Source organism: Coloeus monedula (genome assembly GCF_965178545.1).
Source record: "Coloeus monedula genome assembly, chromosome: 12".
In the NCBI taxonomy this organism is placed as follows: domain Eukaryota; kingdom Metazoa; phylum Chordata; class Aves; order Passeriformes; family Corvidae; genus Coloeus; species Coloeus monedula.
The window spans coordinates 17,388,292-17,402,638 of NC_138792.1; the positions used below are offsets into that span (position 1 = coordinate 17,388,292).

Genomic DNA, 14,347 nt, shown 5'->3' on the forward strand with positions numbered 1-14,347 from the left:
TACTGTATTTTTAGCAAGAACATTTTTAACAAAGAATGTGTACTTTAACTTAATATGGTACAACAGAGAAACCATACTTAAAAGTTTCCATTATCTAACACTCTACTGCATATTCATTTTTCCATCTTAAAAGACCAAAAGCCAAGCTGAACTGAGCATTAAAAAAAAAAGCATCAATTATAATCCTCATATTACGTCAGCTATTAGGGTTTAGCTCACACTTTTGAATTGGTCATCTAATGAAAGGACAATTTTTACATCGTTCTTTTAAAAAATGTACACACATTTCTTTTTAAAACGTAATATATATCGAGTATCTGCTTCAGTAAACAAAGCTTAATTTATAAACACAATCGAAACAGCTCCATGTTGAACAGTTTCAGTGATAAACTGGACTTGTATGATGTACAGCCAGTGAGGACCATTGTGGCTTAAAATCATTGTGCCATTGCTATTCAGTAATAGCCACCTCCTAAGGAAAAAAAAAGTTCTTTTTTGGGGTGGGGTGGAGAGGGGAAATAATTCATGTATGTGCTTAAAAATACTAAAACTCCTTTCTATCTCCGGGGACCTAAAAATGATCTGTTGTGACAGGCTTGGTTTGGTATGGTAAGCTTGTAAAAAGTCTCAGGATTTCTTAATACGGCAGTTTTCAATGCAGCAACAGTAAATTGCTTGGAATTGTCCTTCAAGTTTCATGCTACAAATCCTGTTCCTCACACAGTACTGAAGGCATCAAAGGTTGGAAGGGACATTTCTCAGGAACTATATAGTCTTCAAATAGTGGTCATCATACATTTTTCAGCAGTAGGTGGTTCCTTCAGTACATGATGGTCGGCTTGATGTATGTTCTGTTTTCTGGAGGAAACAGAAAAAAAGAAGAAAAAAGTCAATTGCACAGTTGAACATTTCATAATTAACTGACACTTAGGTGGTTTCTTCACTTGGTTGTGGATTTTTTTGTTCCTCAAATGACCAGATCTACAAGTGATATAAACTGAAGTGATATGAACTGAACTGTCCAGCACGTGGGCACATTTTGTGTAGGGAAAGGAGGCACTGGGTGACAACACCAGGTCAAGCCCGCAAGAAATGACAAACACCCAGCACCACTTGCCCTGGTGTTTGCCAGCAATGGCTCAGGACAGGTTATGAACACTCTGATTAAGATTTCCTTTCTTTAAGGCATTTTTTTAAAATCAAACACTCCTTTTCTCCCAAAGGCAGCCCGTGTTGGATTGCTGCCTCCCTGGGACACACCCAGGGACAAGGCACCAGCTTTACCACACACCCTTGTCACTGCACAAAACCTGCCAGGGAACAGGGTGTTAAACCAAAACTGCACTGCTTTCAAAAAATGTAAATCAGGATCTGTTCTTGGAAAACTGTTCTTTCATTCAGAAACCACCACATTTTGCTTAAAATTCTATTTCTTTATTTAGAGAATGAAGCAGAAAAGCACTTCATAAAAATATTCCTAGTTATAGTACCTATCAACTGTGATTTTTCACATTAAGCAACTTTAAGCCCAGAGAAAAAATAAATATTGAAATGCCCACAGAAACTGAAGCTAACAAGAATCCATATTCCTGTTCATTATACAATGAATCATGAATCCACCCAGCTAAATCCGCAAGTACTGATCTGGAAGATGATAGCAAAATGATAATATGGAGCAGCATTTTGTATAATGTTGACATCTCTCCCATTACTGTTTTACATATGCCAATACTGAGCACTCCTAAGGAACGAACAAGTATTGACCTGCAAACTGACACTGATCCTTGGAGCAATCTCCAAGTTTGCCACATTTCAATTTCAAAATGCATTTCAGCTATAATATGAGTGATTTATCATTTAGCAGTAGCTGTCAAAGTAACCTCCTAGATAAAACAAAAACATCTGGAACCATAAACAGAGGAGAGCAGTAGCTGAATTTTAATCCAAATCCGACATGTTCACTTCATTAGGAACAGGAAACAGCTAATTAGTAATTGAATGTTTCGTGGCTTTAAGGAGGCTCAGACTCTCCAAACCAACATGATTTAATATGTATTTTGGATGTAAGCACAAATAAAGATCACAAGAGCCAGGGACGTAACAACTCCAGAGGAACGTTTGGGAGCCTCCAAAGAAAGGACTAAAATTAGTTTCAGGCCATTGGCTGCTGAAAATGCTTGTCTTAAACCTAGTGGGGAATTGCTAAAGCCTGGGGGGGTGAGCAGAAATGCAAGGATTGAACACTGTGGGGTTTGTTTGTGGTTTTTTTTTTCTTTTTCTCATGATCATTAGGAAGCTGCACATGACTTCTTCCCAGTGGAGGCTGTTCTTTATATTCTTATTAAATTTTAAGTATTATTTTTTAAATTAAGGTAAGATGAAGACATTGAGGGTACTGTGGGCTGACTAAACTTTGGAACAGGTTTCCATACTTCCTTCCAATTCCCTTTATTTCTCAAGCAAAGTTCAGTGGAGGTATCTGGAATACCTCTAAGAGACAAAAGTAAATGCCACAGCTCAAACCCAGCGCAGCCACCCAGGAGACACCATTGATCAGTGAACAGAAAGTGCATAGTTAAATATCTCCTTTTTTATAACACCTTCAATTATTCTCCAGAAATTAAAATACTTTTTTGTTGCTGTGCAATAAACTGAATTTCATGGCATTAACCACGTCACACAGCAACCACCTCTGAGGAATTAACGTGCTGGGAGCAGCTGTGCCCCCACTTACACAGGGAAGACAATGTGATGTTGTCAAATTAATCTTTTCTGGAGAATATTCACCATCTCCTCAGTGCAGCTGACTGCAAGCTACAGACCATTTTATAGCACTTTACTGTATTATATAGCAAAGATTTGAATAAATCTGTGTGCCATAAATGTATTCTTTTATCAGGTTTATCCCTTAATCAAATATTCATTTATGTGGGCTTCATTCTATTAAAAAATGAAATTATACAAAGGTGAGCAAAAGCGTAGATTTACAGTAGTTTAAAGCCTAATCTCATTCTCTAGGGGTAATACTGACAATATAAAAACTGTATAAATGATATTCCCTAACACTAAATATGCTTATGAGCCCCCTGTGCATGTTACACTGCTTTACAGCCTGCAGAGCAATGCATGACTGGCTTAATAAGCAAGACATTTAGAAAGGAGGTTTTTTCCCCTTCACAATGCATAAGACAAGTAAAGATTTCCGAGTTTCTTGGTGAGCCAGAGTCTGTGTTAATAACTGGAATTTTCCCTCAGGATGGCCTTCTCTTGCCCGAGTTGTAGCCCAGGGAAGATGCAGCTCCTGCATTCTTTTTAGGCACAGCATTACCATTTGTCTCTTTCTTTCAAGGTTTTAATGGGTGCAGAAAGGATGAATCCAAAGGCAATAATCATCATCTGCATATTTATTCACCAACTTTTTGCTTTCTTTTTTGAATTTTCTGAATCCTTTGTGAGGCTTTGTTTGTAAGAGCTCTGGTTTAAATTTAGAATTCAGCTTTATTTCCCTGAAACTACTTTAAAACAATATTTTCACATGTACCCTCCCAATGTGCCCTGGCAATGCTGGTGTGAAAACCCAGTCCAGGCAGAGAAGAAACTCCAGCTGCAGCAGCTACACCTTGGGATTGCCAGGGATCTGAGAGACAGTGTGAACTGTGGAGAAACCCACTGGAGGAATGAAAATTTGGGATCTGCTACACAGTGAGAAAATAGATAAATACGTTGTATCAATAATTGCACATTATCCAAGTAATTTATAAGATACAACCCAGCACTACAGGCTGCAGAGAATATGAGCAGCAGGGATGAAATAATAAACTGGGAATCCTGCTCTGCCAGATGAGCTGGAGGAGGAGCTGGGAGAGCAGCTGGAATAGGGTCAGGTGGAGCTGAGAGCTGGCTGTGTGGCCAGAGCAGGGGCAGGGGAGGCGAGGGCAGCCCTGTGCCAGGCTGGGCCCTCTCAGAGCCTCTGCACAGCTCCTGCTCCAGGGCTCGGATCTAGGAATCCTACAGGATACCCCACAAGTGTCCAACTGCACAGGAGCTGAGCTCCCCACCCTTCCCAGACCGGGTAAACACCAGCTCAGTTAGATCAGAGCCAAGCCCAGCTTTGGATGAAGCAACACATGGGAAATGCAATGCTGTAACAATAAATTAACTTGCAAAGCTGGGGCTAATTAGTTTGAACCAGTGTCTTTGTACAAAGGAAAAATCAGACAAAACCAGTCTGCTTCTACTGTGGATCACACCCCTCAGAAAAACCCTCCTTCCCTAAAGCCCTTGGGACACAGGAGTACTGCAGGCATGGAAGGCCCCTGATCATGGGTAAGGACCAGAGCAATTACCAAAACACAGCAAAGGATCCCTTTGCTGCCATGAAGAAAAGATGGACCTGGGCTGACCGTCAATTCAGCTGAATGACAAGCAAAAATGACTTCTTTGCCTGCTTATTAGTCGTCCAGCAAAACCTCTCTAATCTGTAAATATCCTTCAAACTGAGCAGTGAAAGAGCACGGCATGGCTCTCTCTAGACCCAGAAGAACAGGGTCAATAAATGCTGGTTCTGTGAGCAGCAACCAGCAAAGGTTGGTTTGTTTTAATCCCTCACACTTCCCTATGGCATCTCTCCACCCCTGCAGAGGTGCCCTCTCTGATGTCTCAAGCTGGCTGAGCCCCTGGGGATGCCTTGAGATTGGTACCAAAACCTCTCCTTCCCTCAGGACCGTGGTGCCTGACCCTCCAGGGCTGCTCACTCACAGAGCTGCTGGGTTAGAGTTTCTTCCCCACTTTGGCTGCTGAGTCAACCTTGTCAAATATTTCCTCATCCATGTTAACAGAGCTAAAGAAACTTGTACTAAACCCAGGATTTCAAGTCAGTCACTGTAAGGCCCCCGTTCCTGGTGAGCAGCTGATGGGGCAGCTCTCAGCTGCACGTGGCCAGTGTGGGCACGGAGTCGCATCTGGGAACCGCTGGGAGCTTTAGAAGAGCTTTTCTAGAGACTCTGCAATGACACAGCATGAGCTAACTACCAGGGGTTTAATAATTCACAGCCTCCAGAGGAGGACATGCACGAAGGAGAGAACAAAGCTTGGGCAGGAAGAAGAAAACAGGCCTCAGACACAGATATAGCAGGTTTGATTTGAAAACTCACTGGTTAGATCAGACTATTAATAAACTAAAGCCCAGTTTTCTAAATGATCAAACCCAAAATACATTCCAAACTTCAACAGTCCTTCATCTTTGACAAACAGATAAATATAAAATGTTATTCATGGTAACTTGAGAGTCTTTGTGCCAAATCTCTGCCAGGTTATGTCACAAACAAAAGCAGCAGCAGCAGCCCTGGGTGACCCTATTGTTGCATGCACAGTGAAGCACATTGGCCTGCCTGCCTATGCTGCTGCCTCCTTCCTGAAATTCAGAGTATTTTATTTTTTCGTAAATTGTTGTTATCAAGTATTACTGTAACACCTACTTTTTAAGATTTTAAGCTAACATTGCTTTGCTGATTGTTCCAATATCCCCTAACAATGAAATATTGTAATACAAAAGTTAACTAAGGTATAAACATGCGAAAGGAGAAGTCTCCCTGCGATCATAAAATGATGTTATTTTCTGTTCAGCAGTTCATGTTACTGCTGTTCATGCTAATTAATTAAAGGAGCTGTTGCTGTAATGTGCAAACAGGGAATCTGAGAAACTGAGAGGGCTTTTAGGTCTCGGAGTGAAGTTAAGTCAATCTGGGCGCGGGCAATCAAATGTAATGAAATCACTTGTCAGTGCTAAGCTTGCAAAAACTGTGAAGTTTGACTAGGGAGTAAAAGGATTATAATTAGATTTCCAATAGGATAATAACTAAATGGCAGAAAGCAGTAAAGAGAAAATATTACTTTGTTAGCTAATGGTGCTGCTGTTCGGTTTTAGTTTTTATCAGCACACTTGTAGTTGTGCTAATTTAATTTGCTTTTATCAGCAAAAATGCACTACTCGAATGGTACTTGAATGTCATTTGCAAAAATCATTGATCTGAAGGTGCACTTAATGACACCCAGTATGTTTATTTTATGTGGAAGGGAGATTGGCTGATAAAATGGTTGATGCACTGTGGTGCTGGCCCAGGAGTGAGCAGTGCAAGGAGGAGCAGGAGGGTGTCTGTGTACTCATCCCCTACTCTGCTCCACTGCAGCTACCACTGACTGACATCTTCTGCCAGCTAAAAACCTACCAGCTCCAGCTCTGAATTAGATCTGGGATATGGAGGATGGAGGCATTAGACTGTAAAGTTCAAAAAAGTTGTAAGTCTTGTCTGCATGAAATTTCTGTTCAATTAATACACAAAGCAGAGGGAAAATGAGTCAACTAAATGGAAAAGATTTATAATGCAGATCAGAAACACAGTACATGAACAGCTTGTGTTAATAAAATCATTTTAAGAAATGAGCATAAAATATGATATGACTTAATCACTGTGAAAGGTGGCTGTGCAGTAGTTCTGTAATTTTCCTTTAAACCGTCTTAAGGAGATACTGGCAGTGGAACTAATTGAATTTCAAAGGAAAAGCACTGTGTGAATGATAGATTTCTGTCCAGCAGAGCTATTGACAACAGAAAAAGAAAGCTCTGCATTGATGCTAAAGCTTTTTTTCTGAGCAATAGAAAGAGATTTTGGAAGCTTGGAAACAGCTTTGTATTAGGGACATGTGTTTTGCCCCTTCCTCCTCCCAGGGCCCGAAAAACAAAGGCAGCAAATGACAGGGGCAGTGAGGGAGTGTGCTCCAATTGTTAGAGCTGCAGCAGCAATAGGAGCTGTCAGGAACACGAATGGTAATCAAAGGGAAAGAGAATAAAAAGTTATTACAGTATCAGCATAAATAAAAATGAAAGAGACAGTGCTACAGAACAGGAACACTTTGAAATCTAAACAAGCTCCATGGAGAGCTCTCCAGAAAGCTTTTTATCAGCTGAGAGTGTTTAGTGACCTCACTTCAGCTCAGCTCCTCACATCTCCCTACAAGCAGGATTACCAGGCCAGGGAGGTCAGAGCCAGCGGGGCAGAAAGGGAAAGGAATGGTTTCGCCATGGAGGAACAGGGACAGGGCTGCAGCTCCTGCTGCTCAGGCCATGTCCTGTTCTCTCCAAGCCCAGGGACACCGAACACAGGGAATATCCAGCTCTCCCTGGGGCCACGCTTTTGACCCGAACAAAAACTTCCTGAGCCAAAACGTCTCTCAACTGAAGGGATGATGTAGTTGGGATCAGATTAAACGAAAAAAAACCCCAAGAAAACGCAACCTGAAATAAAAATGGTAAAATCACAAGGTTTTACTGTGTATTAATAAACTACAGGTAACGTAAGAAAGTTCTCTTGACTCCTTCCAGGAGTAAACAGTTGTTGAAGTGGCTGTGCATCACTTTCCTCACAGTATTTCTAATAATTTTTGATGTAAAGACACATTTCAGCCAAGTGTAATGGTTTTTCTCAACTGAAAACTGAAATTTCCTTTCTTTTCTTTACTAGAGTCTGCCCAGATGCACCTCTGACTCCCAGAGTTGTTTGGAAGAGCACTGAACACTCCTCTCAGCAGATACCATGAACAGATCACAAATGTTAGGAACATTTCACTTGTTGAATTTAAATACATGTGTCCCAAGTGCTCATGAAATATTTTGACTATTTCTGGCAGCAGCAATTTTCCAATTGCAATATTTAGAGCACAGCTCTAATCAGACGTGCACATATATACACACACACACATATGTCAGATGTATCCATCTGCATTACAATAAAACTGTGATTCTCCTGCTCTGTAATACAGAGTATATGAACCTAAAATCACAAGAAGAGACAGCAGTAGAAATATATGAAAGCTTTCCTGTAAGGATGACAGATGGACAACAGATGCATACCAGAGGTATGCAAGTCAAACCTTCCCCAGCTGAAGAGAAATGCTCAAGTGAGGTTTGTGTCTCTAAGTGCACTGCAGCCCTTCTCCTGTCTGCACAAACTGCCTTTAGTTACCTCAGCACAGGGGATTTTTGCACATTACCATTACATGATGCAATAGAAAGGGTGGAACTGCCCTAAGAAGCAGCAATTCTATGGAAGAGGCAGCTGTCTCCAGGCTGCCAGAGCAGCCAGCACAGAACTGAAGGGTCTGGAATGAACATGGCACAGGACTGAAGGGAGAAAAACTCTACAAGGTGGACTTTCACCAAAATCAGAGAATTTCAATGTTCAAATTGTTCAGACCAAATTTTATCACAGGTGACTGTGGAGTTTCTGTGTGGCTCGAAGAGGCTTCCAAGGGGCATGGGAATATCCCTCAGGGCTCCCTGCCTCGGCTCCCCCAAAGAAGGATTTCACAACTCCTCATGTCTCAGACCTGCAGCCAGAACTCACTTACTGCTCTTTGGGAAGCACTCCAACCATACCTGGAGGTGCTGCACTCACACACAGCCACTGAACAGTGAGGGAAAAGCAGCACCACACAGATGTCCATAATGTGAACACGGCTTTTCGTTTTCATTTATAGTTCATGTATTTTTTGAAAACACCTGCGATCTTAACAGGTAGGTAAGGACCAGAGGTAAAATATTTCACAAAGGTAAATCATATGTAAAATCCCTTTTGAACTAAGGGTGTTATCCTGGTAGATAAATATCAGTTTTAATACAAATACCACCTCTAAATATCACCTCAGATAAATACCACGTCTACTTAAAGTTAATTTCTGATCTTGTAAAGTACGGTTCTTACAAAGGTTTTCTACATCAAACAGCAAAACCAACTGAAGTTCTGTAATTCACATTTATCTTAAAGTAGGAAAACAGATAAAAAAATGACTCTGCATTTCACTTATTTTTAATGACAAGCACACAGGTGAGAAGCTGTGGTACATACTGCACCTTGCATTGCTGCACTGTCATGTTGGGTTCCGTTGTGTTCTATTTCCATGTCTGGGATTCCAGCATCTGAAAGATGGGAGACTGAAGATTAATGCATTCCCCTTTGCCCCTCTCTCAGGCATCTTTAGAAAAATATTTATAGCAAACTAGGGTGCTCTCCAAGTTAACATGGTCTTGCATAAAACATTTGGTCCTCATAGAATTTTCAGTAGTAAATTGTTTCCAAAATGTGCAAACATTACTGGTCTCACAGTGAATTATTTTTAACGTGCTTCACATTTGTCTGACGATCAGATAATAACCAACACGTGGTAATAATATGTCTGCAAAATCCTCTTGGAAAATGAGGGCATCTGACACATGAAAAATAAAAGTCAAAATTAAACTGCGATAATATTAAACTACATTGACTCTTGTATATAGCCAAATACCTCCAAATTATAGAGTTGAAGAATACAGCCAGGGCCAGGCAACAGTTTTGGGGTGTGTGTATCAGTTTGTGTGAGTGCATGTTACAGATAAGAACTGTGCAAATTGCATTTCAAACCTCAGCTCGGGATGTGTGAGCATGTGTTACCACCCAAACCAAAATTACAGCTGTCATATTATGTGAAATATTTCCAGATCTCTGAGAAGAGCTTTCCAAAGAGGACTGTGCTCTTTTTTTTTTTTCAAGTTGAGAAGGAGTCTCATGACACTCACTTTGGACCTATTTAATTTCATGTTGGTGATACCTCTGTCTGCACAGTCCTTGGGGTGGGGGCGGGGGCTCCAACACCCCAGGGTGTTACGATAACAGATGCCATGATCCACCTTGTGCCAACAAGGATTAGCATGAAGGGGATGTGATTTGAATCCATGGCACCTCAAATCCTGAAGAAACATCTGCTTCCCTTATCATACAGCACTTAGGAATTGCAGGAAGGAAAAACCCACACCTGAAAGAGAGCTGTGTGCACAGTTTGGGAGTTTTTCTGTGCAATATGCCTGTTCTGGACTTTCTCAAATAGAGAATAATTGCACTGTTGCTTTCACAGATCCCTTCAGCTGGAGTGTCAGGATCTGTCACAGAGGTGATGCTTTGCTGGTGACCCTGCAGTAACGGAGCTCTGTGTGAAAGCAGGGCAACCCTGCAAAGTACAGTCCTTACAGGAGAGCAATAGCTCAGCAATAAATGTGTAAATGAAATCTATGTCGTGTGTGCATATACAGCTCCATAAATGTATATATGATCCAAAAAAAGCAGTATTTTCACAGATACAACTTTTTACTTATAAAATTACAAGTGACTGCTATTCTGCAGGGTTTTCCTTACTCAGATTCCTGTTCTGAAGGCAAGTGCAGGGCACTGACCTATCAATCTGAAAAGGTTCTTTCTTTTCAAATCCTCCAGAGTACATGTTGTATATACCAAAAATGACAAAGTCATCTGTAACTAATAACAGCATCTGTTAAATGAGACAGACTGTCAGAGTTAAATTAAAAATACTCAGAATAGCCCTTCACATTTTGTTGTCATAAAATTGTACCTGCAATTAAATTGTGGATTAAGATGCTAATGAGCTACCTGATTTGCATGCGCAATCAGATTAGCATGTAAATATCAGCTTCTTGCAGGCACTAACATATATATGACTACCTGAGTGTGCCTGCAAATCAAACTGCTGCAGCCAGGCCCACACTGGCAGATGTAAAGGTGTGTTAATCACACTGTTGGCATGCTGGTATCCCTGAATTTGTGGCTTCCAGAACTGCTGGGTGCTCCTGGCTGGTGTGTGAGCAGCAGGTGCTTCCCTGCAGTGGCAGCACCCAGGAGAGTGACCTTACAGCACATCAGGATTTTAGGTTTTTTCTGACATTCATCTCAAGGTGCTGGTTCTGTCCATGGGATCCAGTCTGGGCATTTGTCTGATCCAGTGGACGTGGTGGAGAAGGTTTTTGCTGGCTCTGGCCACCCACTCTTCCCTGGTCACTGTCCCCCATCATGGTGCGACTGCGGCTGCAAATCCACATCTGAATCCCCCCTGGCCACTGCCAGTGCTCCAGGGACACCAGCCAGTCCCTGCTTCCAGGGCTCTGCAGGGCTATAAACCAGCAGATGAGAGGATGCTTCTGAAAGATGCTGCTCTCATCCTCACAGGGTTTATATCCCTTGGGTGCCTGATAAATCACTGCTCACAGTCCCCTGCAGAGCACTGTGGTGGCAGCTCACACACACAGCTTTGCCCTGGCTTTAGGGAACAGTCTGGACAGCTCTCACAGCTGAGAACTCCACACAAGCCAAATTCATTATTTTTGCTCAGCAGTCAGGCAGTTTTTGCACTCTGCAGTCTCTAGCAGTGCCCAAAGCAGGCAGCACAAATTAACACACCACAGGACACCAAGAATGCAGCAGAGACTGAGCGTCACTCTGACTCCTGAGCCTCTGCAGAGACTTCAGGTACGGATGCACAGACTAAACCTGAGCTGCAGAACCTGAAATTAATCAAATCTCAACTAGGTTCACTCTTGAAGATTCAAACCAAAGCTCTAAACTTTGGTCAGAACCATCTTAAGCACAAAAGGCAAATTCTCCCAGTAGCCAGAACTTAATCACTGTTTAGGAGATGAACTGATTTGCTTTTGTTTCACAAGAATATTTGGGAAGTGTTCAAAACCCAGTCAGCTCTGAAAGCTGATACATATTTAACAAACTTAATAGGTCCTGAGGCTGAGCAAACTTCAGCCAAACGGATTTTAACATGAAGCTCAGCAGTTCTAAAAATGAATCTGCTGGGAGAGAAGAGTTCAGAGAACCTTATAGGAACCAAATTTCACATTGTCTTAGCTGGCACTGTAACAGATTTCTCTGTAATATATTCAGCATTTCTTGTCATCTCTGTGTAAGCTGCTCTGTCTGTTTCTCTAGTTGCAGACTTCTTTATTTTTTTAATTCACGACCCAGAGCACATGGCCTGAAATAGATTTTTCATTATTTCAGGAAAGAATTGTGGGGGTTTATTCTGAAATTTGCTCTGTGCATCATCTGATTTTTTTTTTTCCTCACTCAATCAACATCATTTTAAGCTGACTGTGAAAGGCCAACTAAGACATTACCATTTAACATCCTGAGACCGTCACCTGATGTGGCCTGTTTAAGCGCCTGTTCCACTTGTTCTCTTCTCTTGGATTCAAATTCCAAAGCTTCCTGCAATTTTCTCTTTGCCTTCTTCTCTTTCTTCAAGCGTTTCTGAATTGTGGCTGAAATGTAAATACAATGTAAGAATGGCTGTTAGGGCACAATTAATAGATGATGGAGGCAGTAAAAAATTAGTTTATTTTTGATATTCAAAGGTGCAGCTCTAGCTCGAGACCCCTGTAACAATAAAGATGTGCATGTGGTGATGACCTGAAAGCCAAACAATTCAGAGGATGCTGCTTATTGGTGAAATTCTCTCTCAAGTCAGGAGCAATCAAATCTGTGAATGATCTGAGGTTTTTGGTAACTTAACTGGGACTCAGGAGGGGCACAGCAGGCTGTCCTACAGGGAGCTGAAGTTTTGTTTTACAGAAATATACAGTCCCACCACACTTGGGTGATGCAACATTTCTGGACACCCACTGCAATTTAACAGCTGCAAATAGTATTTATTTACTGACCCTTCACAACTCGACTGAGAAGTGCCCTTTGGTGGCCCTGAGCGAGATCTGGCACTCCAGACAGTTCCACACACCCAATTTCCATTCGAAAAGCACAGGAAGATAGGACTTGGAACCTACACTTTTGGTCTTATCTCGTTTTATCTTCCTGATTTCACGGACGTAATCTAGAAGTAGCTTTTGGCACATGAAGTGCTGTTCCTTTCCTTCAGATGAAGATCTGAATTTTAAAAAGAATACTGCCTCCTTCGGAACGGCACATCGAGAAATTCAGATTTACCAATTTAATTGCCTATTACTATCAAAAGCTTCTAACCAGTCATGGTTTTGTCTCAGAATGACCCATTTGGGGTGTGCTACTGTACCTCACTCTCCTGATGCTAAAAAATATACAGGGTTATCTGCTTCAGATCTTGCACTTGGGCAGACAATTTCTCACAGCTCTATTTTGTTGGGCTGAAGTTCTTCACAAGACAAACTGAGCAGCACTGAAGCTGCAGAAATGTGGGCTAGAGAAGTAATGACAAAAATCACCTAAATACCCAGATTACAGCCATATCTTTCTCTCAGTAAGACAGATTCTCAATGCTTGGAGGGTAACAGCAAAAACAAAAAGAAATTAAAGCTGTCAAATGAAGAAATCGGGCTGGGAATACCTGGGCACAGTGGTGCTAGTACACCTGTAAGCCATGGAACTGCACCAGCTTCCCTCCTCAGAACCTGCCAAAGCTCTCTGAGGCCAGTTGCCCTCCAGGTAATAATCCTTCAGCCACTGCTCTGCTTACAGAAATGTGTGCTTCGTTCTGGTTTTGTGAAATTTACATCTTTCATTACCAGTGCTGCTCCACTGCTGCACTACACTGGAGAATGGATGTCAGCTAACCCTGACTCCTCGACAGCTCCAGCTGGAAATGCCAAAGGGTTACACATTTAATAGATACCTAAACTCCATTTTCATTCACTCACCTCTGCTTTGCAGCTCAGCTGTGAGTTGCCTTTCCAAGCTCTCTCGTAGTTCTCGCTCTCTACAAAGCTCCATCTTTAGCTCTTTCTTTTCCTGCTGTATCTGCTTTTCCTGGACTCTTGCATTGTCCACAGCCACTTTCAGCAGGCCCTAAAACACACATAAATGCAAGATCTGAAAACACCATTCTCTTTCAGAAGTGGCAAAATTCATCCATTTGTTTCTTTTACACCCTCTAGGAAAACAGAAAGATTAGAAGCAGGAACCTACAGACCTGGAGCACAACTGGGCATTGGAAGTAGCCAATGTTGTAGGAAAATGAGGAATTTTGTGGCATGGGATGATTCAGTACAGCTTTGGCTAATTCATCCTGCTGCTGTGGTTTGTTACACACACAGTGCCATGTCTCTGCTGACCTCAGGAACTGCAGAGAGAGACACTGCAGCAATAATGAGAATGGCGCATTTCAATATGACCATTATTGCCAATTATTAAGTCAAATATACAATGTATGAAACCCTTCCAGGACTGCTAAGACCAGAGAGAGAAGAAGCCTAAGCATGACATTAAATAAAAGAGATGAGAAACTGCAGATACAAAATAGTTTCTGAAACTTTTTTAAGAGTGAAAAAAAACCATGTTATCTATCATGACATAACTGGCCCTGTAGAGAAGAATTTACCTGAATGTTGGTTAATAGTGTTTCTACTGATGAAAGACCATCAGCAAAAAGAAATGGCGCCGGAAATCCAGGAGGCAAGGCCTGTCCAGCCAGTTGGACTTTATCTAAGGTTGGTTTCATTATTGGAATGGCAATTTGGACCTCTTCTGTAAAG

The 14,347-nt window shown here is 41.7% G+C and overlaps 1 protein-coding gene across 2 annotated transcripts in view; it reads right to left on the reverse strand.

Moving 5' to 3' along the window:
• Nucleotides 1-235: 235 nt before the first annotated feature.
• DACH2 (dachshund family transcription factor 2) overlaps nucleotides 236-14,347 on the reverse strand; it is a gene marked incomplete at its 5' end in the record, with an annotated part of 249,617 nt that continues 235,505 nt past the window's right edge. The window contains 5 exons of one of the 2 annotated variants that reach the window (XM_082289744.1): nucleotides 236-858; nucleotides 8,909-8,974; nucleotides 12,005-12,148; nucleotides 13,514-13,661; nucleotides 14,194-14,339. In XM_082289744.1, the coding sequence (XP_082145870.1) occupies nucleotides 821-858; nucleotides 8,909-8,974; nucleotides 12,005-12,148; nucleotides 13,514-13,661; nucleotides 14,194-14,339 (542 nt within the window). In that variant the 3' untranslated portion in view covers nucleotides 236-820. Of the gene's footprint in view, nucleotides 859-8,903; nucleotides 8,975-12,004; nucleotides 12,149-13,513; nucleotides 13,662-14,193; nucleotides 14,340-14,347 lie in introns of both variants that reach the window. The other variant, XM_082289745.1, reaches the window with a different exon arrangement.